A 27,103-nucleotide genomic window follows, 5' to 3' on the forward strand; every position below is an offset into this window, starting at 1 on the left:
GCCAAGGCCATTGCCCACCCTGGCTGACCTCAGCCAGGCTATGGGTCCTGTCCTCCCCATTGGGATGCCTCACAACCCTCTGCTTTCCCCACCACAAAGCACCTCTTGGAGCTGGGACAGGTTTGCAATCTCCAGCCCCAGCTGGAGCAACACGGCTCACGGTGGGCGTCATCCCAAACCACCCCAGGCACAGGGATGACCGCCGACGCCGTGGCAGACCAGCCCTGCGGCACCCTCTTGTACTTACACCTTGGACCGCTGCAGCACCTGGATGGCGTTTTGTGCCGAGAGGTTGAGCTTGGCTTTGCTGACCCAGCCCGTGAGGTCGTAGCGCACGGGGTCCGTGCCCAGCTGGTGGGAGATCTCGAAGTGCAGCGCCTGCTCACACCTGCGCATGTAGCCATCCCCTGCGACAGCACCCCAGAATCGCCCGAGAAGAAAAGCCCAGTGAGATATTTAATTTGCTGCATGGTTTCTTAAATTTCCAAAGCTCAATGGCAATGCCAACGGATGGGCAGCCGAGCTGACCCAGACTTACCCTCCTGATCGGGTCCCTTCGTGGCAAAGTAGGAGCACAGACGGTCGAAGGCAGCGCCGTCCCCAGAGCCTGGGATCAGCACCTCCTCGTCCAGGATCCACAGTAGCCCCCTGCGATCAGTCCCTGGGCTACCAGGCAGAACCTGTGGCTGCTGAAGGGAGATGGCCCTTGGTGACAGGGAACGGGCAGGAGGGCTGTGGGCAGCCGGCTCCAGCCACAGCCGTGCCAGCCTGCTCCCACCCTGCTCCCCACCACCTCTGCCCAGCTGTGTCCCTCGCCTCGGACCAGCCAGACCAGGGTGAGGAGACCCTCCTGGCCTGATCCAGCTCTGGGCATCACCCATGAGACCCCCGCAGTCACACAGTGTCCCGGAGAGGCCAGTCATCCTGGCTCTGCAGCCAGGCTGGGAGAGGTGCCCGGGGCGCAGGGCTTGACCAGGAAAGGTGCTTGTATTTTAAAAAGTCAAAAAGGTCTTGGTTGATGCTGTGCCCTCCCCTGCAACACCCCGGGCTGCTCTCTGCAAAACACACCGCGAGCTCCCACCCTGCCTCTGAAATCCTCACTCCTCTGAGCAGGAGGATGCTTCAAGCACGGCCAGAGCAACCAACTCCCACCGTGGCCATGGGGACAGGTTACCTGTGAGGAGCTCAGGTCGATGATGGACAGCGTAGCCAGCGGAGAGCGCTCTGGAAGATCAAAAGACACCTCAACATTTTCCTGGAAAACATTATTTAAAAGCTTGCTTCAGTCAGGGTCTGGCATCTGAAAGCCAAGAGGAGATACGTTTGCATGGAGGGGGAGGAAGATGGTGCGAGCCCTGCTCCCACTCGGCTGTGTGGGGACCTGGCACCGGGGGAGCGGAGCAGCCACTGGAGACACCTCCACCGTGACGCGGAGGCATGGCCGCATCTGCCCCGCGGGCAGGGCTGTCGGGACCACCGCACCCAACGGGCTTCTGCAGCGCTTTGTGGATGTCAGACAAGCTGCATAAATCATGGATATGACAATAACTGAAGATTTAACAAGAAAGCACCAAGAAGACAATCAATTCTTTAATTTGCAGCTTGCAGGCATTGTTTCCCTTTCTCAGCCGAGGGCTTCGGGCTCACCCACCACCCACGGCTCCAGCACCCGCTCCCGACACCCCTGCCCCATGGCCTGGAGCGTGGGGAGCCCTCCAGGAGGGGCGGGTAAGCACGGCTTGCTCTTGCTCACTTGTGACCAGGGGATGTTCAGCAAGAGTCTCTCCATGGTAACATGGTGAGATGTTGCTCAGGGATCCAGGTTTGCAGCCTGAGCGTGCAGGTGGAGCAGAAAGCAGCAGCGGGGGCCCGAGTTTCTTCCTCCAAAGGGCACGTGCCGCCATACCATCACCCCCATGTGTGACCCAGCTCTGGGAGTAGATGGGTCACTAGGGCTCGGGCTCACAGTCGCAGTCCCGTGGCTCACAGGGAAACGTCTTGCACCAGGGCAGCCGTCCTTAGCCAGCAACAAAGCCAAGGCAAGGCGAGCCTGCTGAGCCTGCTGTCATTTCAAGCTTGGCCAGTAACTATATATTCATCACTAGTGAAGAGCACATATATACTTACTTGGCGCAAGTGATGTGTGAATATTAAGCCATGGGAATTCAACTATTTTCCCAGGGCTAGAGGTATTAAAGTAACTTCTGCAAGCCTAATAAGTTCACCTCTGCTTGTACATTTTTCAGCAGCTTATTTCTGCAATAATTTATCATTTTCCTTTCTATTCTCTATTATTCAACACCTGAGGAAAAACTCAGCTGCACCAAGAGAAGGGTGTGAAGCCTCCTGAGCTGGAACAAGCCTGCCCAAAGAGATGCCCAGACAGCCTGGCATTTCTAGCACGTCAGAGGATCCGTGCTGGGGCAGGGGGGGGACGAGAGACCCAGCTCAAGGCTACCACTCCATATAGACCCCTCATTTCTGCAACGCTCCTCGCATTAAAGCTGCTGAAGTGTGTCATTCGGTCACACCACGAGGACCGCTGGGTCAAAGGCAGCCCCGTCCCCAGGTGCTGGGAAGCAGCTCCCCGGGACGCTGCTCCCAGCCCTTGCTCCTCACCTCTCTGTACCTCTCCATTTCCGACACAAAGGTTTTCTCGTAGAAAAGAGCCTGCAGACGCTCGTGCACGTAGTTGTGGCAGAGCTCTTCAAAAGTCGCCGCTCGCTCGCCCCGCTGGTGCCGAGGGTTGTGAAAGCCAGGAGTGTCCACCACTGCGATGGAGGCCATGGAGAGGTGCTGGGAGGAGAAAGACCTGGGGAAAGAGCCGCACACACCATGGGGTTTTACCCACGGACGCACCTGAGCTCTGCCTTCAGAGGTGACGCCGCCTCCTCCCCCTGACATGCGCATCCCTGGGTGGGCACCATCCCACCCAGCAGTGACCAGCCCAGTGCTTCCCACCTCCCCCCCCACAGTGTCTCTGGTCAGGGAGAACCCGCACCTCCCGGCATGGGTCATTCGCTTCTCCCTTACACTTCACCCACCTCTTCTTTGATCTACTCAAGCCAGCATCTCCTCCCAGCCTGGATGGAGACATGTGGCACAGGCTGCTCCTGACCTGGCCTAACGAACGCTTAACGGTGGGGTGGGATGAGATGCCGCCCTTCCCACGTTTGGCCCCATCCTGGCATTCTAGTTATTTAAAGTACTACATCTTCACCCAAATGTATTAAGTTTGATGGACCAGTTGATTCAAAAAGTGGCTAAACTGGCATGTGACGCCAACACTGAGGACAATGTCAGTGTCCAAAGCCCCGGCTGCCGTGCCGTGCCGTGCCGTCGGCAGCATTTCTACAGGGGACGCTGCCGATGTTCAGCTCCTGAGGAAATCTCTCACAGGAACCGTAGCCCGTAACACACGTGAGCCGAGAAGCAGACATCAAGGGGCTTCTTGGGAGAAACAGAGATGTTGTTTACTTCTTCAAACGTTGCTTGCAGCCATTTCCAGTATTTCAGATAAGGACAGCAGGGGAGTCTGACCCTGAGAAACCTCTGCGATTGTTTTTAATGCATATTTCTGAAACAGCCATTGCGTTGTGTTGCTTCGCCAGCTGCAGTGCTGCCCCTTCCCCAGCAGCCCCGCCGGCAGGGCAGCCCGCCACTGCGTCAGCGAGATTAAAGGAGATGCATTTCTCCTTGATAGCAAGGCACCAAGGATGCCAGCACCTCCATGAAAGCAGAGGGTTGAATGAAGAAACAGAAGTATATTTATGGATTGCTTGCAGAATTTCATAGCAGCACCCCCCTGCAGTCGGAGTTGAAAAGAGTGATGTTCACCATCAGCTCACTGAGGAAACAGCGTTTGCATGATGCACTGAAACATGCCTCTTCACCTGGATCATTGTTGCAATGGTTTAATAGGCTTCGGTGGGCTGGTGTGGAAAATAAAGATGGGCAAAACAAAGCTACCTTTAAAGGGAAGAGGGGACCCAGGACACATCCTGAGTTAATGCTGTTATTCAGGAGAATCAGCAACATTTTGTCTTCTGTCAGCCCTCAGAGCACCATCATCAATTTCCCTTTGGAATGTGGTTGCTAGGAATTACAATTAAAATATTCAGCTGCAGGTTAAAATAAACCTGCAGCGACAACACAGAGTATTTTTGGGCACCAGTTTTTATGTGGATGCTGACTTCAACAAACTGAGTTGCTCATCAGAACTGAGAAAACGGAACAGTTCGAGGGCCTGATCCTTACTCCGGTGTTAAATTATTCCATTTTTCCAAATAGATCATTTTGGATTTACATCACCTGAAGAAAGAGATACCTCAGGCCACAGAGGGTGTCCTTCCCATCGTGGCTCTCCAGATGGAAATAAGCAGAGTGAGGACAAGCCGCCGGGGCAGAGGAAGGTGCCGCCTGCTCGGCCGCACCAGCGCCCGGCAGCAGGACACGGACGCAGCCTCCCAGGGCACCTCGGCAGCTACTCTGGTGCCAGACCCTCTCACTCTTGACATCTCGATCCTCTGCTGTGATCAAGCTTTTACCACAAAGCGACTCCTACCACACATCTGCAGGGCTCGCTGTGGGATTCCCTGACTGGTTTATTGCTCTGCCCGTACTGGTAACCTTGATTTCGGTCTGCAAAGTCACATCTATTATTAATAGGTAGCTGGGCTGCTCCTCTCAGCGCTGCGATGCTCTCCTCTCCGCCGCTCGGTACGTCTGCCCACGGTGCTGCCTCCCGGCAGGCAGCGTAGCAGCTGCAACAGAAGTGGTGCCAGCCGGGCGCTGCCGGGTCTCCATGCCAGGCTGCCCGCGCCGGCAGGAGGGGCAGGACATGTGCTGCCCCGTGCAACACCCGCACGCACAGAGACTGCAGCTCCGTGGGGCCCTTCGCCCCCAGCGCCGGTTCGCGTGGGGCCGACGGCCGGCGGAAGGTCCCGAGGGCGAGCGTGCTCTCCCAGATGGAGATTTTCAGATAACTTTCGTTTTTTCAGCAGGCAGCGGGTGCCTGCTCCATGCCTCTCTCCGGGGAGCCTCCAGCAAAGGTTCCTCTTCAGCAGCCCCAGGAGAAGGAGCCATCGCCCTCAGACCCCCTCAGCGTAGCACCCAGCAGCTCCGTACCTGTTGATCAGTGAGACGATCGTGGCAAAGAGCTCTTCGTAGAGACCCGAAGCCATCCCCTCCACGCACTCCACACCCGTCATCTTCGGTCCTGGCACAGGCAGAGAGAAGAGCAGGCAAAGACAGATCATTTATTTCCAGCCGAGTTCAGCCTACGTGGAGCTGAGCCGGTAACGGGATTCCCTCCCTCGCTGGGCAAGATAACCCGCACGGCTCCCGGCCTCTGCCTGCCAGGCACGGCATCGCTCCGGTTACACAAGCCATGCACATCCACCCGCCTGCCTTCAGCTCCTCTAGTGCCTCCTGCCTAACGTATATTTAAGAAATAAAACTATTGCCATGTTAAAGGCCAGTTCTGCAAGTTCTTGCCTTTATCGGTATAACTCGGTGGCTGTAATTCTGCCACCAAGGACAAGCTGGGCATGGAAATGCCGACCTTAAAGCCGGGCGGTATCTCACACCCCCACCACGTGCATGCTGGATCTGCCTCCGTGAATTAGACCCATATATTAATTTGAGGTTTATAGTGGCTCAGCAGCAGTTTGTCCAGCAGCAGCACAACTCCCTGCCGTGTCCAGGTCTCCCTGCAGCACACGGGTGCATGCAGCATAACGCTGGCGTGGCTTCACTTGTGGGCACGGGGAAGGATGGCCACCCTGCTGCCCTCCTGGTTTGGTGTCCCCCCCCCTTTTTCTAGGGAGAGCTCTCACAGCATTTAAGCCACATCACCTATCTGCCAGTGGCACTATCTGAATTCGCCTGATCCTCGGGCGTCCCTAAGGAGTGACAGGCAGGGTCAGCTGTAGAGCTGAGGGTAGCTACGTGACAAAGCACCGTTAACAATTTAATTAATGGGAACATACTTAAATGGACCTCACTGCCTGAAAAGAAAAGTCCAGAGCAGCACAGAGCACAGCATTTCCCTATCACCTATAAATAAAGGAAAAAGGGATGCAGCATCCCGGTACCTGCCGGGCTCTCCTCCGCCGGGGGCAGCCGGCTGCCTCGTGCCGTGACCTGCGCCAGGATCTGCTTCAGGTGGTGTTTGAAGACGGCGGTGGTGAGCTCCTCCAGGTCGCAGCCCAGCACCTCTGCGGCATTGCTCGCGCACTCGAATTTCATGAACTGCTTCCTGCCAACTGGGGAGGGGGATTCGGGGGGCACGAACGGGTCAGGCAGAGCCAGCCCGAGCGGAGCCAGGCACAGGCTCAGCGCCTCCGGCAAACATCCCTGCCCACTTCCACCTGCAACCCCTCAAAATCAAAATAAAACAAAACAAAAAAGGACTGCTGTTTGCAGGGTGGGATGGGGAGGCGGGTGGAGGTGCTGTACCACTGCACCCCACTTTCCTTCCATCCTCCCAAGACGGCTGGATCAGCCCTGCCCTTGCATCCCTAACGGGCAGTTTCAGACCAGGCACTGCCCTTGCTGACCCGCTCAGAGCAACGACCCTGCAGACCACGGCCTGGAAATGCCCTTTGGGCAAAGAGCTAGCCTGGGCAAAGAGCTAGCCTGGGCAAAGCAGGCGGGAGCCATGCCGGAGGGCAGGGAGAGGGCCTCTGCTCCCCAGCATCACTTGGACGCTTGGCTGAGACGGGGATGCAGAACGGCTATCCATCAACCCACGTCAAAAGATGGTTTCCGCCTTGAAGGCATGGCTGCTAGGAAGAGTTTTAGCATTACCTCACTCCTGATCTGCGTAACTGAACCGAACCGAACCGAACTGAACCGAAAAGCATTTTCCTCCTTGAAGTCCATCCGCCTCCTCCTGCAATCCCTTCTCCTCCGGGGACAACTCCCGTATCTCTCTCTAGGCACCGGACCCGGTCTCGGTGGCCCACCCGGCTCCCGCTCCTGCAGTGTGCAGTACGTGGGGCTGCCCTCCCTACGCACAGGCTTCTGCTAACAACAGCTGTAAGGATTTTCTCAGCTTTGCAAGATACTTATCATATTAAAGGCTGGCTGACTCGAGAAAGGTTGACAGATTTGTCCCTTGGGCAATCATTTAGCATAAGAGGACCTTCGGTTTTTTTGGTCAGAAGATAGTTCAAAACTTCAAGGATCTCCAATCAATGCTTTTGAACCTATTTTCCCCACTATAGTGCTCCCCAGGTGCTCAGAGCATCCTGCCTGCCCAGCAAGACCAGGCAGAGAAGAGACCTCCTCCAAGGAGCTGTTTTGAGGCAATTCGGAGCGAATCAGGGTCGAGGTGGGCCATGCGACCTACCCAGGCTGCTGCTGCGAGCACGGCGTCGGTGACATTGTGCATTTCAAGAGCTTCAGTGGAGCAAACTAGCAGATGCGTTTATGGAAGCTGATGGGATTACGAACCAATCCCTCAAAATCCTGGATCACCTTCCTCAGCCCCAGCAATGTTTGCTGTCCCCGTCAGCCCGAGAGCAGCACTCCTCCCAGCGCCGTCAGCAAACAGGGCTGGCACGCATTATTTACACCCAGCAACAGCAATTCCAGCTTAATGATTAAAATCAATAGGGAAGCAATCTGCAGGATAAATCCTTTTACAAATCCAGGAAGGAAAGGTGCTGCGGAGGCAGCCGGCTGGCGCACGCTCAGGAACACGGGGGGATGAGCAGAAATGAGAGCAGATGAGCAAAGTCGCCCGGAGACCTCCGGGTAGTGCTTTTAGGTGGTGGCTGACGAGGAGCTGGCCCGGGGGCTCACAGCTACGATGAGCCCTTAAAATACAGCAAGCGGCTGGTGGCAGGGGAGAGGGTTTGGGAGGGAGAGCAGGAGATGGCCACATCCTGGCCAGCCCCATGGGGGACCAGGGTCCCCCACCCTTGGCCGAGGCGCGGCACAAAGCAGGGCCAGGGGCCGAGGGGTGCTTCACAGCACACCCACGAGAGTCATCCCCCCCTTCCCCTTCCCCTTTGATCTTTTCCCATTATTTTTTATTCTGACTGAAGGACTCCAACATCAAGCGCTGTGCTGGAGCAGACAGAGGGATTGCCTCAACAATCCAGGCTTTGATTTATTTTGTTTTCACTTGTTTTCGTCTGAGCTGGCTGGACAGAGGCTGATCCCCACCAGACAGAAGATCTCCACACGCTGCTGCGCACCGAGGAGCAGAGGGGCTGTGAGGCCAGGGCTGCCCAGACCTGCCCCGACGGCCGGGCTCCCGCAGCCAGCATCCCACATCAACCACTCCAGCATCCCACATCAACCACTCCAGCATCCCACATCAACCACTCCAGCATCCCATGCTAGCCCCTCCAGCATCCCACATCAACCACTCCAGCATCCCACACCAGCCCCTCCAGCATCCCACACCAGCCCCTCCAGCATCCCACACCAGCCGTTCCACAGCCCCAGGACAAGCAAGGGGCTCCGCTCAGCCCAGCCTGCCACAGTGCAAAGTCCTCCCAATGGAGCAGTTGCAAGTGGGGAAACCAGATGCCCGCGCCGTGCTGGTCTGGTGTGGAAGACGTCCTGCTGCCCTGGGCAGAAGGATGCAGCCATCTTTCACACCTCCACAAAACCAAACAGTTGCTGTCTGACCGGCACATGGTGTCGGAGGCTGCCGTGATGCTGCCCAGCGTGTCAGTACCCCCTGGACAGGTTCCTTCCCCCATGGGGGGGTTGGCCCTTCGGTGCTCCCCGAATTGCACCCTCGCTGTTAGCAGCTGGCGTGCGCTGAGTCAGCAAGTCTGGGGGCACGGCCGCTGCTGCAAACCCCGCTGTGCCTGCGGCTTGCCCAGCTGCGGATCTGCCCAGCCCGCAGCCACCGGCCCCCCGGCAGCCCGCCCCGGGAGAGGCCGGGCACCATTTCACACTTCATGAAATATAAACAGCGGCAGCGGCGTGCAGCCCTCCTGGGTGCGATGTGACCATTGTAAAACACGCCAGCTTTAACACCTAAAAGGTAATTACTTCGGCCCATTTAATATTTAAGAGAACCAGTAGGAAAATACAGGGTCAGCACCAGCTTTGTCTCGCTCGCATGCCCACGCACGCTGCCTGGGCAGCAGCAGGGTTTCTATTTTTCATTTCAACTTGGGAAGCTTGGGGAGCAGCAGGGACGCCCGGAGGGGCTGGATCCCGTCCCCCCATCCCTGCCGCTGCCTGGGCTGGTACCCGCGAGCCAACAGCAGCGGTGCCCGGGAGCGGAGGGGAGCTGCACCACGGGCTCACTGCCGGGACAGGGCAGCTCAGCCTCGGCCCCAGCCCCCAGCCCCCTTCCCACGCAAGCCAGCAGCCCCGTTCACCTGCCTTCCCAAGCCCCCGCGGCTGCTTGGGGCCCACGTTGTCAGCCTGTCCTTTTTCTTCCACTTATTGTCAGCCTGTCCTTTTTCTTCCACTTATTTCGTCATTAAAACATTTGCACTGCTAATGGGACAAATAAAAAAGCCCATTTGTTCCTCTTTATTACCCTGGGAGGGGACAGGGAGAGAGAGGATGCTCCTCCTGGCTTGAATGGTTAATTTATTTGTCCTGCACTAAATTCTCCAGTCTATTCTCTGTTGACCCGTTGCCTGATGTATGACACATTAAAGCCTATATATAACAAAGGGAAGAGCTGTGTAATAGCATGATTAAAGAAATCTGCCATTCTGGCTGCATTTCCCCGACTGTTTGTAATAAAGATGTCAGAGCGCTGAACAGATAGTGCCATAACTTGGCGTGCGGGGAGACAGCCCACCCGGACCAGGAGCCATGGTGGTGATTGTAAAAACCTCCACGAAGGAGAGGCAATGGCAGCAGAACCCCCAAGCCGGCCCCCCCCAGGCCCCCGACAAGCCGGCAGCAGCAGCCGGGCTCCAGCCAGGACTCCGGCTATTCCCAGAGTTTTCTGCTCCCGCTCGCCTGGCTCTGAACCCCAGCCAGGGCACGGAGGAAATCCAGCTCCCACGCTGAGCAGGGATGCGCCAGGGTGCAGACCCCCCAGCGCCCTGCTGCCCGCAGGGCTGGATCTCCCTCCTGCTCCCTGCACGGGGCTTGAGCTGCTCAAAGCACAATTTCCAGCAAACCTCCTCATTTTGCAGACCTGGGCAGCAGACCATGCAGCTCTGGCCAATTCGTGCTCCAACCCTGGGGGGGATGCATCATTCTGCCTAAATCCTCTTGCCTGGGGAAAAGAAATCCTAAGGACATCCTCCGGAGTACAGGGGCTCGTGGCTGGATGGTCACTGCGCTATGATCCAGCCCCTGGAGACTGTGTCACCCTGGTTTAGGTCTTTCCCATGAAGCCATCAGGCTTCATCAGGGCAAAACTATTGCTCCTGGTGGTTGCAACTCAAAAAGCACAGAGAGCCACCATCCTACCGAAAACAAAACATGCAAAATCAGCTGCGCTTCCCTCTACGGCGAGAAAACCCAAGTGCCGAAGAGCAAAAGGCTTTAACAGAGAGAGAGAAAAATTGGCAAGATTGAGAGGCCAGCCCTAATGCAATCCTTTCCAAGAATCATTTTGATGAACGATGCAGGAAAGCAGAGGAGCCCTTCCCGTCAGGAGTGAGGTAGCCTTTCGCTCACCCGCAGCACAGAGCTACGGCAAGGCCGATGATTTAACTACGCCCAAGGCCACCGTTGGGCACCAGCCCGAGGACAGCTGCTCCGCAAAGGAAAAGCAAAGCTAAAGCAGGGTCCTGCTCTCTCCTCTTCACCTCCGACACCAGCGAGGCCGTCGCAGGCGGTGCCGGGGAACATGCGAGTGGCACCAAAACCACAAGCAACGACGCCTGAGCTTTCCTGGCAAACCCGTGTCCTCTGCACTTACAGGAATCCCGGGGAAAGGAGGGGCTGCAGCGGGCTCCCCCTGCACAGAGCAAATTGCCAAGGCTTACGCTCTGCAGGCAGGCGTCCGAGGGCATTGCAAGGTGGAGTTGCTGGGAGAGGAATGATCGGCACACAGCTTCACGATGTCGCTTTATGCAATTTACTGCCCGGCCCCCTCCGTGCTCCTCTCCTGATGGCAGCCCACGCGCTGCCGGAGCGGCGGGCTTGGGCTGTGCCGGCAGCAGTACCGCAGCTCCAGCCCTGCCACCGCGCTGCAGCCACCGGCACATTTTTCCCCTCTACAACAGTGACCAACCTGGGGACAGATATATTTGTCACAAAAGGGAAACTCTGGCACAGTGCTAATTCACAGAATCACAGAATCACAGAATCATATAGGTTGGAAAAGACCTTTAAGATCATCGAGTCCAACCGTAAACCTAACACTACCAAGCCCACCACTACACCATGTCCCTAAGCACCTCATCCAAACGTCCTTTAAATACCTCCAGGGATGGCGACTCAACCACTTCCCTGGGCAGCCTGTTCCAATGCTTGACAACCCTCTCGGTGAAGAAAAATTTCCTAATATCCAGTCTAAACCTCCCCTGGCACAACTTGAGGCCATTTCCTCTTGTCCTATAATTACGGATACGCTGTTCCCTCCTCCTTTTAGCAACAGGCAGCGATAAAAAAATTATGGTAAATCTGAGCATTGAGCTTGGGTGGAACTAAGAACAAAGTGTCATTTCCACATCAATTAAGGAAAGGTCACCACATCTCAGAGGCTGTAAAATAGCAGCGATAATGCAGATTTAAGGCTTTTTTCTCAGCTCTGGTGAGAAAGCAGTAAGTCACCCGAGTCCATTCCTGATTGACATCTATGCTCAGAAAGCTGCATAATTAGTGCCCGTCGGATCCTGTCAGGTGCTCTCCCTCTTAGGTTTTGACGGACGTCCCCATTACTGTCCTTGGCTAAACGGCTTCCAGCCCTTCTGGAAACTTTTCATTTCATAGAGCTAAAAGGGTGGCCAAGGGGGTTTCATCCCTGCTGCTCCTGCCAGCCCTATCTGCCTGCAGACCCTGGGGAGACTCGGCAGGGCACAGCGCACCGGCATGTGGGACCCCGGGGGCTCGGCTCCTCCTTCTGCTCCAGCCCCGGCACGGCCCAGGCCCATCTCACAAACCGCTCGATGCCTCTGTTTCTAAACAGGGACGCTCCTTCTGCTCCTTCTCCTGCCTCCCAAGGGAGCGATGCTGTAGCGCTGGGGCTGTGCAGGACCCAGCCTGGGCCGTGGCAGCCCGCAGCTGCCAGCAGCCCGGGCATTGCCCCCTTGCTACTTGCTGGGGGTCTCCCCTACCGGACCCCACAATCCCCCCTGGGCGCTGCCACCCCTCCGCCGTCGGGGCTGCTGCTGCAGGGAACCAGCCCCATCCACGCGGTGATGTGGGAGGGCAGCGGATGCAGGATGCTGCCCTGGTGCTGCTGACCTCCGCAGGGTTTGGGGGGGGGGGGGGGTCTAGCCCCCACCTCCTGCACTTCTGCCCTTATGGTTTTGCTCCATGCGAGGGGTTCAGGCCGCTAGTTTTGCGGCAGCCTCTGCCCACCGCACTGACGGGTGCGGGGAGAGCCACGCTTGGCTCCCGTCCACAGCTCACACCCGCCTGCAGCACCGGGAGGACTTCAGTGACTTGCAGCCGCTGGAAACCCAGTTGCCTCTATTAAAGGCGCACGGTGGGAAGCCCGCAGAAAGCAGGGAGCCACGATGCTTTCTTTTTATAACAGTCAGCAAAAGGGACAGCTTGAGAGCGAGCTGAATGCCGACCCCCAGCTGCGCCCGAAACCTCCTTCCCGGTTAAAGAGGCAATGAATAAATGAAAATATGTAATATTCTGCAGCCCACAAAGGGGACTGGAAGCACTTAGGTAAATGGGTACCTAGGATGCCCCGCTGGCCTCTGGCTGTCAGGCTGCTTTCTCACAAAAAGAGCTGCTCTAACGCGTTTCAAAGGCAACGGGAAACACTGACACCAGGACAGAGCGGGCTTTAGAAATTCAGCCTTTTCTTCTCGGTGTTTTTCTAGCTGCAAACATATTTTCCACTCTCAGCCAGAGAGAGGTGGTGCTATTTGCTCCTGTTTCATTCCTGGACAAACTGAATTTCTGACAAGACGATAGCCATCAGCAGAAGGGAAAAAAGGCGCATTTAAGCTGAGCTGGGGGCCGGCAGCCAGAGCCCGGCACGCGCCGGAGCCACCGTCGCGGGGATGGCGGTGGTGGCAGCTGCGACGGCAGCCGCAGCGCCTGGCTGCACTCCTGAATGCAAGCGAAAAACCAGTGATGAGGCTCCCTTTGGTGAGATTTCAAGGAGAGGATTTTGAATATACAATTTCAAAGCGCATGAAAGGGGAAAGGAAGAGATGGCTATCAGGAGACAGGTTTAACCACATTAAAAGAGTCATCGCCCCCACTGAGACTTTTGCTCCATCCAGCTTTGATCCATTTTTTATCCATATTTCCTTTCATTTCTACCCTTTTGTTGACGCACGATGGGGGAATCAATACCAGAGTGAGTGATGCTGAGACGTGCTCTGGTTGTTAATCCCATACCTAAGTCCGCTCTGAAGCCACAAGCCCTGCCTGGGTCCACTATTAACATTTCTATTCATGCTGAAATAATTGTGACAAGATTTGTTGAATATAGCACTCGATTCATGTCTAGACTGACTTGCAGGATGCTTGGGAGAGAAAGTTCAGTAAGTTTGAGCACACCAGCTCAGCTCACCCAGCAAACCCTCTGTGGCCAACACAGTAACCGTCCCTTCGTGCGAGCTGGTCTGTGAGCTGGTCGCTCTTAAAATGAGACGTGTCTCCAAAATCTGCTCTCCTGAAAACTCTCAAGGCAGAAGGACTTTCTTTTTTTTTTTTGCCAAGAGCCTTATCCCACACTTCAGCCTGAGACAGCAGGGTCATTTTTTTTAAAAGTTGGAAGGGCATTAGGGGAGATGGAGATGTGGAAAGAGAACACCAGAGAGAAGGAGAAAGAGAACTCGCTGTAAGTGATGACAGCGTTCATCCTTTTAAAATAATTAATAAATGATTAATGGCATAAATTACCATAAGATGTGTTATGACATGTTGCAGAGACATTTATAAATGTCTATGGCTTAGTTTATAGCAGCCTTTATGCAGCCCTCATAAATTGAAGTGTGTAAATCAATGTGGCTGTCTCTAAAATGGGTTAGAGCACATCTTAAAATAATTTATAAGGGATAAGACAATTTCTATATGCCTGTATTAACAAAGTCTTTATAAATACAATCTTCATCCAGACTCATCCTATTATAATTCAGTTACTGTATTAGACACTCAAGAGATGATAAAATTATTGCTACCTGAAGCTGTCCCTTCACAGTGTCATTGGTGACAATGTGCCAACAAACCAGTTACCTACCCTGGTCCTTCCCAAAAAGCAGGCGCAAGGCGACGCCTCGCAGCCCCCATCCCGTCCGTGTGTGGCCACGGGACGGACCCACTCCAGAAGCCCCCGTGGGGCAGGACACCAGCACACTGCATCGCCCAGCTCAAGGCAGCTCCTCCGCGTGCAACCAAGAGCTCAGAGAAACCGCCCACGCAACAGCCTCCGGGCGAGCATCGCTCCCGAATGCCTCTTGGTGTGCAACACGCCCAAGCACCGAATGCCGCTGGGACATGCTTTCTCACCCTCCTCTAACGCCCGGCACCGAGACGAGGTATAAGGAAAGGAGGGGCAGGAGCCCCCCTTACCTTTACAGGCCCCGGCGGCTCCCAGGTGGTAGATGCCGGCTAAGATGCGCCAGATGGCCGCCTGCTCCTCCGCCGTGATGCCCAGCGTGCCCATGGCAGCCCGGAGCTGGGCGAACGCTGCTGAGGCTTTCTGCTTCTCCTCGGGCTGCAGACAGAAAGAGGCGGAAGGGGGAAGATCACTGCCTCTGCCGGAGCATCCCGGGTGCTGGGCACAGGGGGTTACAGGGATACACGCAGGGGGAACGCAAAAGGGCATACAAAAAACATATGGCCAGCAAGGAAAAGACAGCAAGGGACACTAGGAACAGTTTGGACAGCAGCGGGAGAAGCCCCGGCAGGTTCCTTGAGAGCCTGGTGTTAGGAACAAGCCTGGGTACGTCTTCTCGTTGTACAACACCACATAATTCCCACTTCAGGAGTGTCCACAGAGACGTTAAGCAGCAGCTGGAGACAGACGTTTTACATCTTCTCACCTCTCGCTAAATACACCCGCCCACAGGCGTGCTGGGGCCAGCTGAGCAGCTTCCAGCCACTATCTGCCCACCTCCAACACTGCAGCCCCATCCATGACTCCTGCAATTTTTTTTGCAAATGCAGCCCCATCGCGAAATTAGGGGTTTTTTTCCCCTGAACTGAGGATTTTCGATGCAGACATGTGCAGCCCCAGGGCCAGACACTGCACGCGGGCTCCAGCAGGCAGCATCCCTGTCTTGGCAAGGACCAGCCTGCCTGGTCTAAAGGATTTCGGCTCCTGCAGAGGTCTACGGGGTGGCTACTAATGAGGAAACACAGCTGAGGTCTGCAATTTCTCCAGACTCAAACAAATACCCCAAATACTTGTGACACCGGTGTTACAGCAGGGGTTATCCATCCCCACCAGCTGTGGGGATGAAGGCTGAGATGCCGCCAATTAGACTTTTGGTCTCAGCATCCAGAACACCATTCAGAAAGGAAAATCTGACAAATTTCCCCAAACTCCAGCCGAAACCAAATGCAGCACACCACCGCTCTGGCTTTCCTTCTGGGCTGGTTCCAGAGCAGGCAAATGGAGGCTACCAACGTCCCTGCTCAGCCAGTGCAGGATTTCATCCTCCCGGGGAGCTTTTGGGCGGTTCATCCTTCCACACCCCCATCCCCAGTGCCCTGGGTGCTCCTTGGACAACCCTGCCAAGCCGTGCTGAACCGAATGGCCAAAACCGGCTTTCCAGGGACACGCGTGCACCGTGGGGAACGTCACTGGGAAGGAGGAGAAGTGGTGGTGGGGACGCTGCTTGTCCTGTTTGCAGAGCTCGCACTCCCTGAACTGAAGAGGTGCCGCCCAGCTCCTGCTGACCCTCTGCATCCCAGCGGGAAAACCCTCTGTGCTGGGATGGGGAACCCACTGGAATCAGGGGCTGCGAAAGGATGGTAAAACCCCATCTCCGAACCCAAATCTGCTGCTGCATCAGCAGGGCGAGGACCCGCAGTACCTCGCCGTGCCCTCCACGAGAGCTGCTGCTCAAACAGCTGATTCCTTTGGCCGCCAGACCACGGCAGGAGCTCTCTAATGAAGATCGAATATTGAATTCATCAATAGATGATGTAGCTGCAAATTGCTGCGATTCATCCCAGCGCTTTGGTTCTGCCTGATCTTTGCAAACGCCTCAGACTAATAAGGAGCCGGTGCAGGAAATCAAATGCAGTACTTTTAGCCCCTAAAAATCGCATTCTGGGCCCTCCAAAGGATGCGCTTGCCCCCCAGGAGCTGCTGTCGCAGAGAAACATCAGGGATTGTTGGCCCCGGAGCAGCAGGCTCCATCCCCAGGGTGGACAGAGGTGTCCAAAACCCGAGCGCAGACACCAGGCAGCGGCTGCCCCGGTCCTGGCAGCTCCCCCGCTCCCACGGGGCTGCCGGAGGGGTGCTGGAGGCTCTTTGGGCAGACCCTTCCTCACATCCCGACATTCGCTCCCTCCCTCCATGCGCCTGGTACGGCGGCGCCATCCCGAGTGACCCAGCAGCCGAGGACCCCCACCACGTCCTCTAACCGGGGCTGACGAAGGGCGTGCACTGCAGCGTCCCGCTGCAGGCGGCTGCGTGGCTCCGGCATTTCTCCCTACCTTCGTGAATGGCTTGATCCCAAAGGAGTTGCTCTCAGCCACCTGGTGCAAGTGCAGCGTCGTCCTGGAAGCAGTTACAGAAAATGACTCAAGCTCCCTCCTGCCCCCGGCACGGCCCAAACCCCCTGCCCTCTCCTTGGGGAGCATCTCCGACACCCGCAGAGCCCCTTTGCCTTTACAGCGACGTCCAAGGGGCCTCGTCGGGAAAGGTTCCCGTGGCTCTGCCCCGGGCAGGGGGATGGAGCCGGCACCAGATGCACCGGGACCCTTCACCCGGGGCAGCCCAGGGACACGCAGCTTGTGGGGAAAGCGAGAAGCAAGCAGGGAAAGGGACCTCTATCTCATTTGATCGGCCCAATTTCAGTTTTAGTGAAGGGGCAAAAAAAGCACCAGAAAACGCCCGGGTTTCCTGGAAAATCTCTAATATATAAGTGCATAAAAATCCCTGCAGCATCACTAATGTGATCACCCTCACAATCTCGTTCTTATCAGGGAGGCCTCAAAAACCACATTGCCGGAGCAAACTTGGGTAGAAATCCTGGGGAAGCCCCTTGGCAACGGGGGTACCCGTCAGCTGAGCAGCCAGGCGAGGAGCGGAGCTGCCCGGTGCCGTGGGAGCCGCACACCCACCTGTGTGCCGCATCCAGCCCCGCCAGCATCAGGGCGAAGACGTTGAAGTTGCTCTCTCCGTGGGGCTGCTGGGCGACGCGGCCCTTCTCCAGCAGCATGGTCTGGGGGAGGGAGCGGAGGCAGGCGTGAGCAGCAGCCCCGGCGTGGAGGCAAGGACAGCCCCTTGGTGCGGGCAGGGTGGCTGTGTGCCAGGGCGTCCAGGCAAACCGGGCACACGGGGAAGAGAGGGGACAGTGGCAGCCAGAGACGGGGAGTTGCTACTGGGAGCTGGCAAGGAGGGGCTGGATTTCTCCTTGCAGGGCCACGGCTGGCTTTGGAGGCTGCTCCTCCCGCCCGGGGCTGCGCGCTGCAGGGCGTGCAAGCAAGAGTCGAATCGTGCCCCAGGCATGCATCAAGGGGCAACGTTTCAGCACATGGGTGCAACACCCATGGTCCCTCCCTGCCTCCGGAGGACTGGGCAATACAATGGCCCTAGCAGGGATGCTACAGTCTCTGTGTCCCAGCAACGGATAAGCCATTGCCCGGGACTGAGACAAGCCTAGATCTGCCTCCAGCCTTGTCAAGGTTGTTCAATGCCAGCACTGACACCAGGAACGAGTCCCTGCAGAGCTGGGACCCCCTGGTTGTCCTGTCGTCCCCATGAGCATCCCAGGATGGTACTGGTGGTCCAGAGAGCAAATGCTCCCAGGGGCACAGTCCCACTCCTGCACAAGGACAGCCACGCTGGGCCATCGGCTCCCTGCCAATTCCCGGGGCAGAGGAGGAGCAGCAGTGGGGCAGCCCTGGGAAGCCCTGGTGTTCCCCACCAGCAGACACGGGCCCAAGCCCTCTCCTCCATCAGACGAGACCCGGGGCCATGGGCAGCTCCGATTAAAGTGCCTTTACATAACAGCCCTGATGGTGATAAAAGCCCTCAGAGGCTTCTGCTCAAGGCTGGCATGTAAGGTGCTGTTAACGAAATGCTGAATTATACATTTCCTCATAAACATTTCAGTCCAGCGCTGTTCTGCGCTCCCTGCCAGGGGAGGGGGGGGTGGGCTGTGGGGGACCCCGCCACACTGCTGACAGAGCTCCTGCTCAGCTGCGATCTGGGGACATCTTTGGTCCAGGAGAAGCAGAGCAGAGCATCGCTCCCCTCGTGCACAGCCTGGTCGGGAAGCGGCGCAGGGTCTGCTTGCCCCCATGCCGAGGACCCCCGGTTTCAGCCACAGCCATCCCGTCTCGCCCGGTGACGGGGCCCGCAGGGTACCTGGAGGTGAGCAGCAGTTATCCGGCCGGTGGCACTGAAATCCAGCGACAGGACCATGGAGAAGCGTGTGGAGCTGCTGCTGTGGCCGGTGGTCACTGACCCGAAGGCTCCCAGGACTGTGAACATCGCCTGGATCTTCTCCACTGCAAAACCAGCCCCGGCAGCCCCCTGAGCCGCCCTGCAATGGCTGTAGCCCTACATTGCTCCGGTGCTCGCCGCGAGAGAGCCAGACCCCACCGCTGCTGCACCAGAGCGGCCTCAGAGCTGCAAACAAGCGCTGGAGGAGGCTTCTCCTCCTGGCTGCACCTCCGTCTGCTCCTCCCGGGGGTCCGTCCCAGCGCATGGGGACCTCGGGCACCGGCCAGGCACGGGGTTAGCATCCCGCACTGCGAGAGCAAGTGTGTTGGCAGGAGGGGCACGTGCCAGCCTGCCCACGCGTCCACCCTGCGCCAGGCCGTTCCTCAGCCCTTTGCAAGAGCATGCTGTACCCAGAGCTTGCGCCAAAATCCAAACCTGCCCTCTAAAGCTACTGATTGCTTAACAGCGCTTCCTCTCACGTCACCAGTAACTTGATCAGGTGGGAAAAGCGCTGCCCCAAGCACGCAAGGAATTCCCTTCTGGTGCTTACTCGGGTGTTTATCAAAATAGCACATCTGTTGGGTCTGGAAGGGGTAAGAGGCAGGGGCACTCGCAGCCCCGCCGCTTGTCTGCCTTCTGAGCTACAGCCCCGTGGCCCTGCCAGCTCGTGCTGCGCTTGCACAGCCGCATGGAGCCACCCCAATGGTGCACAAATCAGACCGGGAACGGGTCAAATGGAGGCCATTGGATGGAAACAGCATCACCTTCACATTTGCGTGCACTCCCTAGCCTGCGCAGACGTTCTGTGCACTGACTCTGCCCGGCACCAAGCACCCCGCAGCCCCACTGCCAGTGCTTGGTCCATCGCTGCTGGGGCTCAGAGCTCACAGTGGCTGCCGTGCCCCGTACCTGAGACCCTGCTGCCCATGCTGCCCACCGTACCCCATACCTGAGACCCCGCTGTCCATGCTGCCCACCATGCCCCGTACCTGAGACCCTGCCATCCACGCTGCCTGCCGTGCCCCGTACCTGAGACCCCGCCATCCACGCTGCCCGCCGTGCCCCGTACCTGAGACCCCGCCGTCCACGCTGCCCGCCGTGCCCACCAGGTACTCCAGGGCGCTCTGGCAGCACCTGGTCTTCCCAGCCCCGCTGCGTCCTAGGGGCACGATGGCCTGATCCTGCCGCTGCATCAGCAAGTTCCTGTAGGCTCTCTGTGCCACCGAGCAGATGTGCGGGGGCATGCTGTCCCGCTTCCCCTTGAATGCCTGCAGGCAGGGAGAGAGTGGGAGGGCACATCCCAAACCAACCCTTAGAGGTTCTCTCCTTGTAGAGAAAATCCTGAAGACACGTCACACTCGGGGCAATGGTTTCTCCCCAGGGTGCAGACCCCCCTGTGCCAAGATTCCCAGCGAAAGGGGGAACGTCACCCGGCCCGGCCAGCCTAGCCTCCTGCACCAGCACTGGAGAGAGAGGGTTGGGGACCAGCCTGGGGAACCCACAGCAGGACCTGCCCCGGCTTGCTTGTGAGCACAAGGCCTGTTCCCTCCCCAGCCTCAGCACCCCTGGACCATTCGGGGGGTGCAGTCACAGCAACGCAGTGATTTTCTGCTGGAAACCAGGAAAACTGTGCCCCTGGCCCCGAGTGTCCCCAGCCCCAAGTATCCTCCGAACATCCCCAGCCCTGAGCACCCCCCAGAGCATCTCCGGCCCCGAGCAACCCCGGCTACTCAGTGTCCTCAGAGCATCCTTAGCCCCTATCCTTCCCGGCCCCGAGCATCCCTGGTCCTGAGTGTCCTCAGAGCATCCCCCGCATCCCGGCCGCGCGCTGTGACGGTCCCACGGTGCCATCTGCCGGCACGGCAGCGCCCGGCGCCCTCCGCCACTGTCCCCACGGGGGTCGGTCACCGCTTCCCACGTGAGATCCCGGCCACCCCACGGTTCCCCCCCACCCCCCTCACCTTCCCCGAGCTGCTGCTGGCAGCGAAGCTGGGCCTGATGGCCACCAGGCTGGGCCCGGCGTAGGTGTAGGGGAGCCGGGACTGGTAGCGCTGCTGCAGCGTGTGCACGGCGCTGCACGCGTTGAGGTTGACGAGCGCAGCCAGATCCTCGGCGTAATCCAGGCTGGGGGGGTTGGTCTGCAGGAAGAGAGCCAGAGCCCCCCTCGAGCTCTGCCGTCGTGGCACAGGCAGTGCCGGACCCCACCGGCACCCTGAACCCATCCAGCGCAGGATGACGGCCCGAGCAACCGGGCTGCCCCGGGTCTAATCCTGCCTGGGCACTGCCATGCACCGGGCACTGCCATGCACCAGGCGCTGTGGGCAGGGCTCCCACCCCTATGCCAGCCAAAACCAAGGAAGGGGCTCACCCGCTGCACGCTGTCCTCGTCCACCTCGGTGACACTGCTGTCCGCCTCCCGGCGCACCCTCACCCTCCCCGCTGGCAGCTCGGGTGTCCCCACGTCCGGCTTCAGCTGCGTGGCTGCAACGAGAGGATGATGAGTCCCTCCTGCACGGCACGGCCGAGGCAGCTCGGGGCAGAGCCGGCTGCGGTGTGGGGAGCTGCCGAGGGGCCACCTCTGACCGCGGCCCCGCTGGGGCACGGTGCCGGAGCAGCACCCGGTGCCCACCCTGCTCCCGACCCACAGCCAGGCTGAAGACAGCTCTTATCTTTGGCCCTGGAAAGCAAGGGCAGAGGAAGGCAAGTTACCGAGCGTGAATCCATCCTGCTGGATGAGCCAGACCTTCTCTGCTTCGTACCAAACATCCCTCGAAGCCTGCAGGGAGGACAGAGGGGAATCGTGCAAGAACCAGTGGAAAACTGAGCTGGACAAACTGCATTTGCCCCATGGACAGCAACACTTCCAGCCAGAACCCCTGCCCCTCCTCTGCCCTCCTGGCTGGCCCCGGGGGCACCTTCCCCCAGCCCCCAGCTGAGCCCACACAAACGGGCAGAGCTTCATGAAACCAGAAAATGGCATCAGTGCCCCCAAGACACGGGGTAACAGCCCGGCAGGTCTGCGGACACGTTACCTGGTCCTTGTCCGTGCTCTCGCCAGTCTCCTCTTTGCTCTCTCCCGGTGCCTCTTTACCCTCTCCCAGCTCTTCCTTCACCTTCCCCACCTCCTTTGCCACATCTTCTGACTTTTCTTGGATCCCTCCCAGCTCCCCCTTGGGCCCCTCTGACTTGTTTGTAGTTTTTCCAGGCTTTTTGATTTCCCTTGGCTCCTTCTTGCCACCTCCGACATCTTTCTTCATCGTCTCCGGCTCTTTCTTGGCCGGCCCCGGCTCCCTCTTGGCTCTCGCCTTGTCTGGGTGCTGCTCGTGGCTCGGGGATGCCCCCTTCTCCTTCTTGGTGCTCTCAGGGCCCGTCCCCTTGGGCACGTCCCCCTCCTTCGTTGGGACTTTGCTGCAGTGCTGGGGGCCCTTGCTGGCTGCGGGGGCTGGAGCCGTGGGGCTGCCCCCCAGGCAGGGGTCCTTGGGGCTCTTCTCCAGGCACGATAGCTTCACTGCCTTGGAAGCCCCCGGGTGAGGGGTCTCTGCTGGTTTGGGGGCAGCCGCTGCCAGGCTGGGCGCAGGGGACGGGGCTTTGCTGGGGATGGCCCCCGGTGCAGCCCTCCCGGGTGGCAGCTCCTTGCGGGGGGCGGCCACGACCCCCTCGCCCCCCTGCCCCTCCACGTGCAGCCCGTTCTGCAGCGGCTGCCCCTCGCCGGCCGCCTCTCCTCCGGCAGCTGGGGCGTCCCCGGCTCGGGCCTCGCCGTCCTCCCCCGCAGGCTGCCAAGCAAAGGAGAAGAGCCGGGTCTGACAGGGACAGGACGAAGGACCTGACCCCGGCCCCAGTCCCAGCAGCCACAGCCCGGTGCGGGATGCCCGTGCAGAGCACAGCCCAGCAGGACACGCAGCTCCAGCCCTGACCCGCTCGCTCGCTCCGGGCACAGCTGATGGCTGCAGGTGCCTGCCCGGACCTGGCTGCAAGGCTGAAGCTGGTGGCGGCATCTTTCTCCTCCTCCTCCTCCTCCTCCCTCCTGCTTGGCCACATCCCGTCCCTCCACCCTCCGTGTCCTGGGTCACCACTCGCTCGGTGCCATGCCCAGGGACGCCCCACACACTCCCCTTCCTGCGCTCAGTGAGCTGAACCAGAGAGCCTCATGCTCTGCTTAATTACTCGCCTTCCAATTAAGCAAGTCAGGAGTGGCAAGTTGCATTAATGAAGTCTCCCACATTAATTGCTCAAGGCTGGCAGCTGGCCGGGGCTGCAGCTTGCTCCGGCCGATGGCGTGCTGCGAGCCTGGGCCTCGCTGTCCAACCCAGCTCGTGCAAAAAAAAAACAAGCTCAGGCTCCCGGCTGGGGCCGGTGTGGCGGGGCCCTGCAGCCCCCCGGCCCCTGAGGTGGGGGCTGGCAGCACCGCAGCAACTCGGATGGGAACCACATTGGGCTGGGGACAGACGGGGACACCCAGCCAGCGCCGAGGCAGGACACCCCGGTGCCGCGTGGGGTTCATCGCTGCTCACCTCCTCTTTCACACTCGCCTTCGTTTCCTTCTTCAGTTTTGCCGCCTTGGCCTCCTTCTCGGTCTCCCGCACGAGCTGCTTGATAAACCCCCCGGGGATGACCGACAGGAGCAGGGGGGGGGCAGACGGGGGTGGCCCCCGGTCCTCGTCCCGTATCTGTTTGCAGGAGCAGAGGCTGGGTTACGGAACACGGCGCGGGGACGGGAGCCCCGGCAAAGCCAGCCCCGTGGGCACGTTAGCAGCACGAGCGGTGGAGCCAAGCACCAGGGCCCTGCTCTGCTGGTGGGGCCAGCCGCGGTTGCAGGCATCTTGCAGGTTGCCAGTGAGGCCACGGGCTGCTCGTGAGCACCAGGCTGGTTCGGGGATGCTGTGGCGAGCAGGAGGAGAAGCACCAAGAAGAAAAGCCCCGCAGAGAAGCCCCGAGGTTTCCGCACGCCGCCAAGGGCCAGGCGCTGCGGGGAGCCCACGTGCGCTGCCGGCTCTGCCCAATGCCCAGCAGCTCCAGCACGGCCACGGGACGAACCGTCCCGGCTGCAGCGAGTCAAGAAGCGGTTCCTGGCATCACCGCGGCCACATGCAGACCTGCCGCATGCTGGCCCCCAGCCGAAACCCGGCCCCACTTCCCGCAGCTCCACAGCAAAGGCTTTTCCCAGCCGTGCCAGTGCACGGCAGCGCCAGCACCATGCAGACTCCCATGAGACTTGGCCCTGCAGGAAACTGCGTGCCCCGAATGGTGGCAAAATCGCTCAAACCGGAACATTCAGGCTGCAAAGGTGCCCGGAGCCGGCAGGGTTGGACACAGCAGGAGCCATGTGCGCAGGGAGGCGAGGGGATGCCGACCCCGGAGGCGTGCAGCAGGCTGGCTGCGGTGCGTCTCCCCGCCCGGCACCGAGCCCCCGGGCAGCCCGCAAGCATCCAGCCCCGAAACACCGCTGGTGCCACCCTGGACCGAGACTTTCCTTCTGCTCCCAGAGCGCGAGGCGCGAGGAGATGGCCATGCCGGCGGCGAGGTGGGACAGTGCTGTACGGAGAGCCACGGGGCCGTGCCGGGTACGTTAGGCGGAGAGAGAGGAGAGAGTTAGCCAGGGGCTCCCGCTGGCCGTGCCAGGGGCTGTGCCGGGGCCAGCAGCACCGTGACCTTGCCGAGCATTGCCCCAGTCTGAGCTCACGGCACTGGCTGGAGCGCGGCAGCCCGGGCACGGAGGGGATGGGTGGTTTGGCAGTGCTGGGGAGGGCACGGCCATGGGCAGCCACCTCCAGCCCTCGGCACGGCACGGCGAGGGTCCAGGAGGTGTGGGGAGGTGGTGGTACAGGGTGTCGGTGGCACCGGGGTGGTGCTGGGACCCCGCTGCCCTGGGCTGGGTGGCACAGGTGGCCGCATCAGCCCGCCCATGCCCCATTTCGGGCTGCCCCCGGCTTCACCTGTCGAGATCATTCATGCACCAAGCGGGTCGGGGCTCATCTGGCCCTGCTGCTCATGCCGGCAGCCGCATCGCCTTGTACAGTAAAGGGCAGGAGCGCCGGGAGCGGCCAGGAGCTGGCTGAGGAATGTCACTTGCCTTCTCGGGCGGCAGCCCCGGGCGCCACGTGCCCTCGCTCCCATCGGGGACCGGAGCTGCCCCCACGCTGTTCCCCCAGGCAGGGCTCTGCGGCCACGGGGGAGAGCTGGCCCCGAACGGCACAGCCAGAGCCCTGAGCTCAGAGGGTCCCTGCGGCAGGCGGCCCCGCGCCCGCCAGCCGGAGCTGGATCCTCAGTCCTGCTCTGCGTGTGGGGAAACTGAGGCACAGAGGGGGACGTGCCTCGACCAAGCACACCGCACGGCACGAACGAGGGCTGGGGACCACCACCAACACCACTCCGGCTCCCCCCCACCCAGGGAGCGGGATGCAGCCCTGTTTGGGCCACAGCCATGTGTGGGTCTGGTCCCCACACAGGAGCCGCCCAGGGCCCGCTGCCATCCCAGTGGGTGCCAAGAGCTGAGGCCACCGAGGGGTCCCCCGGCGCCCTCCTGCACAGCGCAGAGAGCACCGTCCCTGTTCCTGTCCCCGCGCCCATCGCAGCTCTCCCACACACCTCTCCCCGGCACAGACTGGTGGCTGGAAGCCGCCCCCGAAGCCAGGGCTGCCGCTATCGCCATCCATTCCCACCTAAAAATAGCCCTCCCCGCCGAGGGGCCCACGGCCCGGCTGCCAGCACACCCAAAAAGCTCCGTTTGGACCCTGACCCCCCGCCCCGAAGGCCCCCCCAGAGCGCCCGTACCTGGGTGGGGGGCTGCCGACGCAGGGGGCTGCAGACGCAGGGGGGCTGACGGCCCACGCCGGCACCGGGCTCTGCCGCCGGTGCGGGACCCCAGCGAGCCGGAGAGCGAAGGCGGTGTGCGGGCAAGTGGCGGCAGCGGGGCAGCGTGCGCCTCCCCCAGCCACCCCCCTGCTGTGGCGGCAGCTGAGGTGACACATGTCACTGCTAAAAATACCCGCGGCGGTAGCACCAGGGCCTCGGCTGGGGAGAGGCGATGGCAGCGCGGGGCCCTCCCGTTCCCTGGCCTCTCTGCACCGTCCGGCACACGCGTGTGTCACCCGTGCCCGCCCCGGCACACGTGTCTGTGCCCTCCTCGGTGCACGGCTGCATCCCACAGAAGCGGGGAACGGCTGTGGGTTGACGGGAGCCAGCCCAGGGCACTCTGCTCCTGCAGGAGGGGACCCCAGGCTGTCCCCGGGGACTGCGGGTCAGAGCTCCAGCACGGGGCTCCCCGGAGCACCCCAGCTCCCCCCGCCAGCCCCCCAGCCCTGAGATGGCGGGGCTGAGCTGGGGAGGGACCCGAGAGCAGCGCTCAAAATAGCCTCCCGTCGGTGGAAAGAAAGAGTCACGGCGGTGCCAACGCCAGCGTGGTCAGCAGCCGGGCCAGGGCAGGTGGGGACGGAGCGGGCAGCCCTGCCTGCCTGGGGGCCCTGCCTGCCTGGGGGGCCCTGCCTGCCCTGGGAGGGGGCTCCTGGCACAGCCGTCCCCCGCCTCACCTCCCCGCAGAGCTCTGCTGGGGACAAAGCACACGGAGGGGCCACGGGGTGACCACGCGGGGCAGAGGGTGACCCTCCGGGGACCGGCAGGACCTGCATCCCACCAGCCCCAGCGCAGCCGCCACCAGCATCCAAGACCCAGCCAGGGGTGCAGGACACGGGATCAGGCCAAGCCCAGCTGCAAAGGGGAAACCGACCCTCCACCCCTCCACATCTCCCCCGAAGAGGTCCACGGATGTGCCCAGGGCATCAGCACCGACAGCTGGAAAAGCTCTGTTAATAAGAAAGGAAATAGGATTGTTAGTCTGTAGTTGCCCGGCACGAGACCGAGGGTTGCCCCAAGCGTCTCACCAACACCAGTTAAAGCACACCCCATTTCCAGCCGGGATCGGCGCGAGGACACGGGGTTTCGGATGATCCTTCGCGTGGTCTCCGACGGCGCCACAGCCTCGGGGGAGCCTGGCTGTGTGCGGGGCTTGCTGCTGGGGTGCCCCTCGGCTCTGAGCATTGGGGTCCGTCCCGCACTTTGGGAGAGCCACCGTTTGTCACCCAGAACGCACCTCATAGTCCCTGCCAGGGCCGTTTTTTGTGCTGCTCCAGCGCACCGGGCTGAGGATCACCCCCAGGGCCCTCCCTCGCCGCAGCGGGCACCGTCCCATCCGCAGGACGCAACCGGCGCATCCCCCGGCAGCCACCCGTGAAAAAATCACAAACACCGTGCACGCAAACAACAGCTTCTCCGGCGAGCGAAGGGACTTACCTCTGCACAGAGCAGCCGGGGGCAATGGGGCTGCAGGGGTTCGCCCAGCACGGCCTCGCCGGCCGTGCGGGAAGGGGCAGGCGAGACCGAAAGAACCAGGCGGCAGCACACACG

At 60.0% G+C, this 27,103-nt stretch overlaps 1 protein-coding gene across 1 annotated transcript in view; it reads right to left on the reverse strand.

The window, feature by feature from the left end:
* The window catches only part of MYO18B (myosin XVIIIB), a 77,074-nt gene extending 53,048 nt beyond the window's left edge, over positions 1-24,026 (reverse strand). The window contains exons 1-17 of the mRNA XM_075515852.1: positions 23,967-24,026; positions 23,215-23,370; positions 21,736-22,476; positions 21,413-21,479; positions 21,072-21,184; positions 20,665-20,841; positions 19,773-19,971; positions 18,626-18,768; positions 17,377-17,477; positions 16,747-16,810; positions 14,650-14,794; positions 6,096-6,266; positions 5,128-5,218; positions 2,620-2,812; positions 1,175-1,255; positions 539-689; positions 248-407 (exon numbers count right to left, since the gene is read on the reverse strand). Of these exons, the coding sequence (XP_075371967.1) occupies positions 248-407; positions 539-689; positions 1,175-1,255; positions 2,620-2,812; positions 5,128-5,218; positions 6,096-6,266; positions 14,650-14,794; positions 16,747-16,810; positions 17,377-17,477; positions 18,626-18,768; positions 19,773-19,971; positions 20,665-20,841; positions 21,072-21,184; positions 21,413-21,479; positions 21,736-22,476; positions 23,215-23,370; positions 23,967-24,026 (2,813 nt within the window). The remainder of the gene's footprint in view (positions 1-247; positions 408-538; positions 690-1,174; positions 1,256-2,619; positions 2,813-5,127; positions 5,219-6,095; positions 6,267-14,649; positions 14,795-16,746; positions 16,811-17,376; positions 17,478-18,625; positions 18,769-19,772; positions 19,972-20,664; positions 20,842-21,071; positions 21,185-21,412; positions 21,480-21,735; positions 22,477-23,214; positions 23,371-23,966) is intronic.
* Positions 24,027-27,103: the final 3,077 nt, after the last annotated feature.

This window comes from Mycteria americana, chromosome 13 (genome assembly GCF_035582795.1).
Source record: "Mycteria americana isolate JAX WOST 10 ecotype Jacksonville Zoo and Gardens chromosome 13, USCA_MyAme_1.0, whole genome shotgun sequence".
NCBI lineage: Eukaryota > Metazoa > Chordata > Aves > Ciconiiformes > Ciconiidae > Mycteria > Mycteria americana.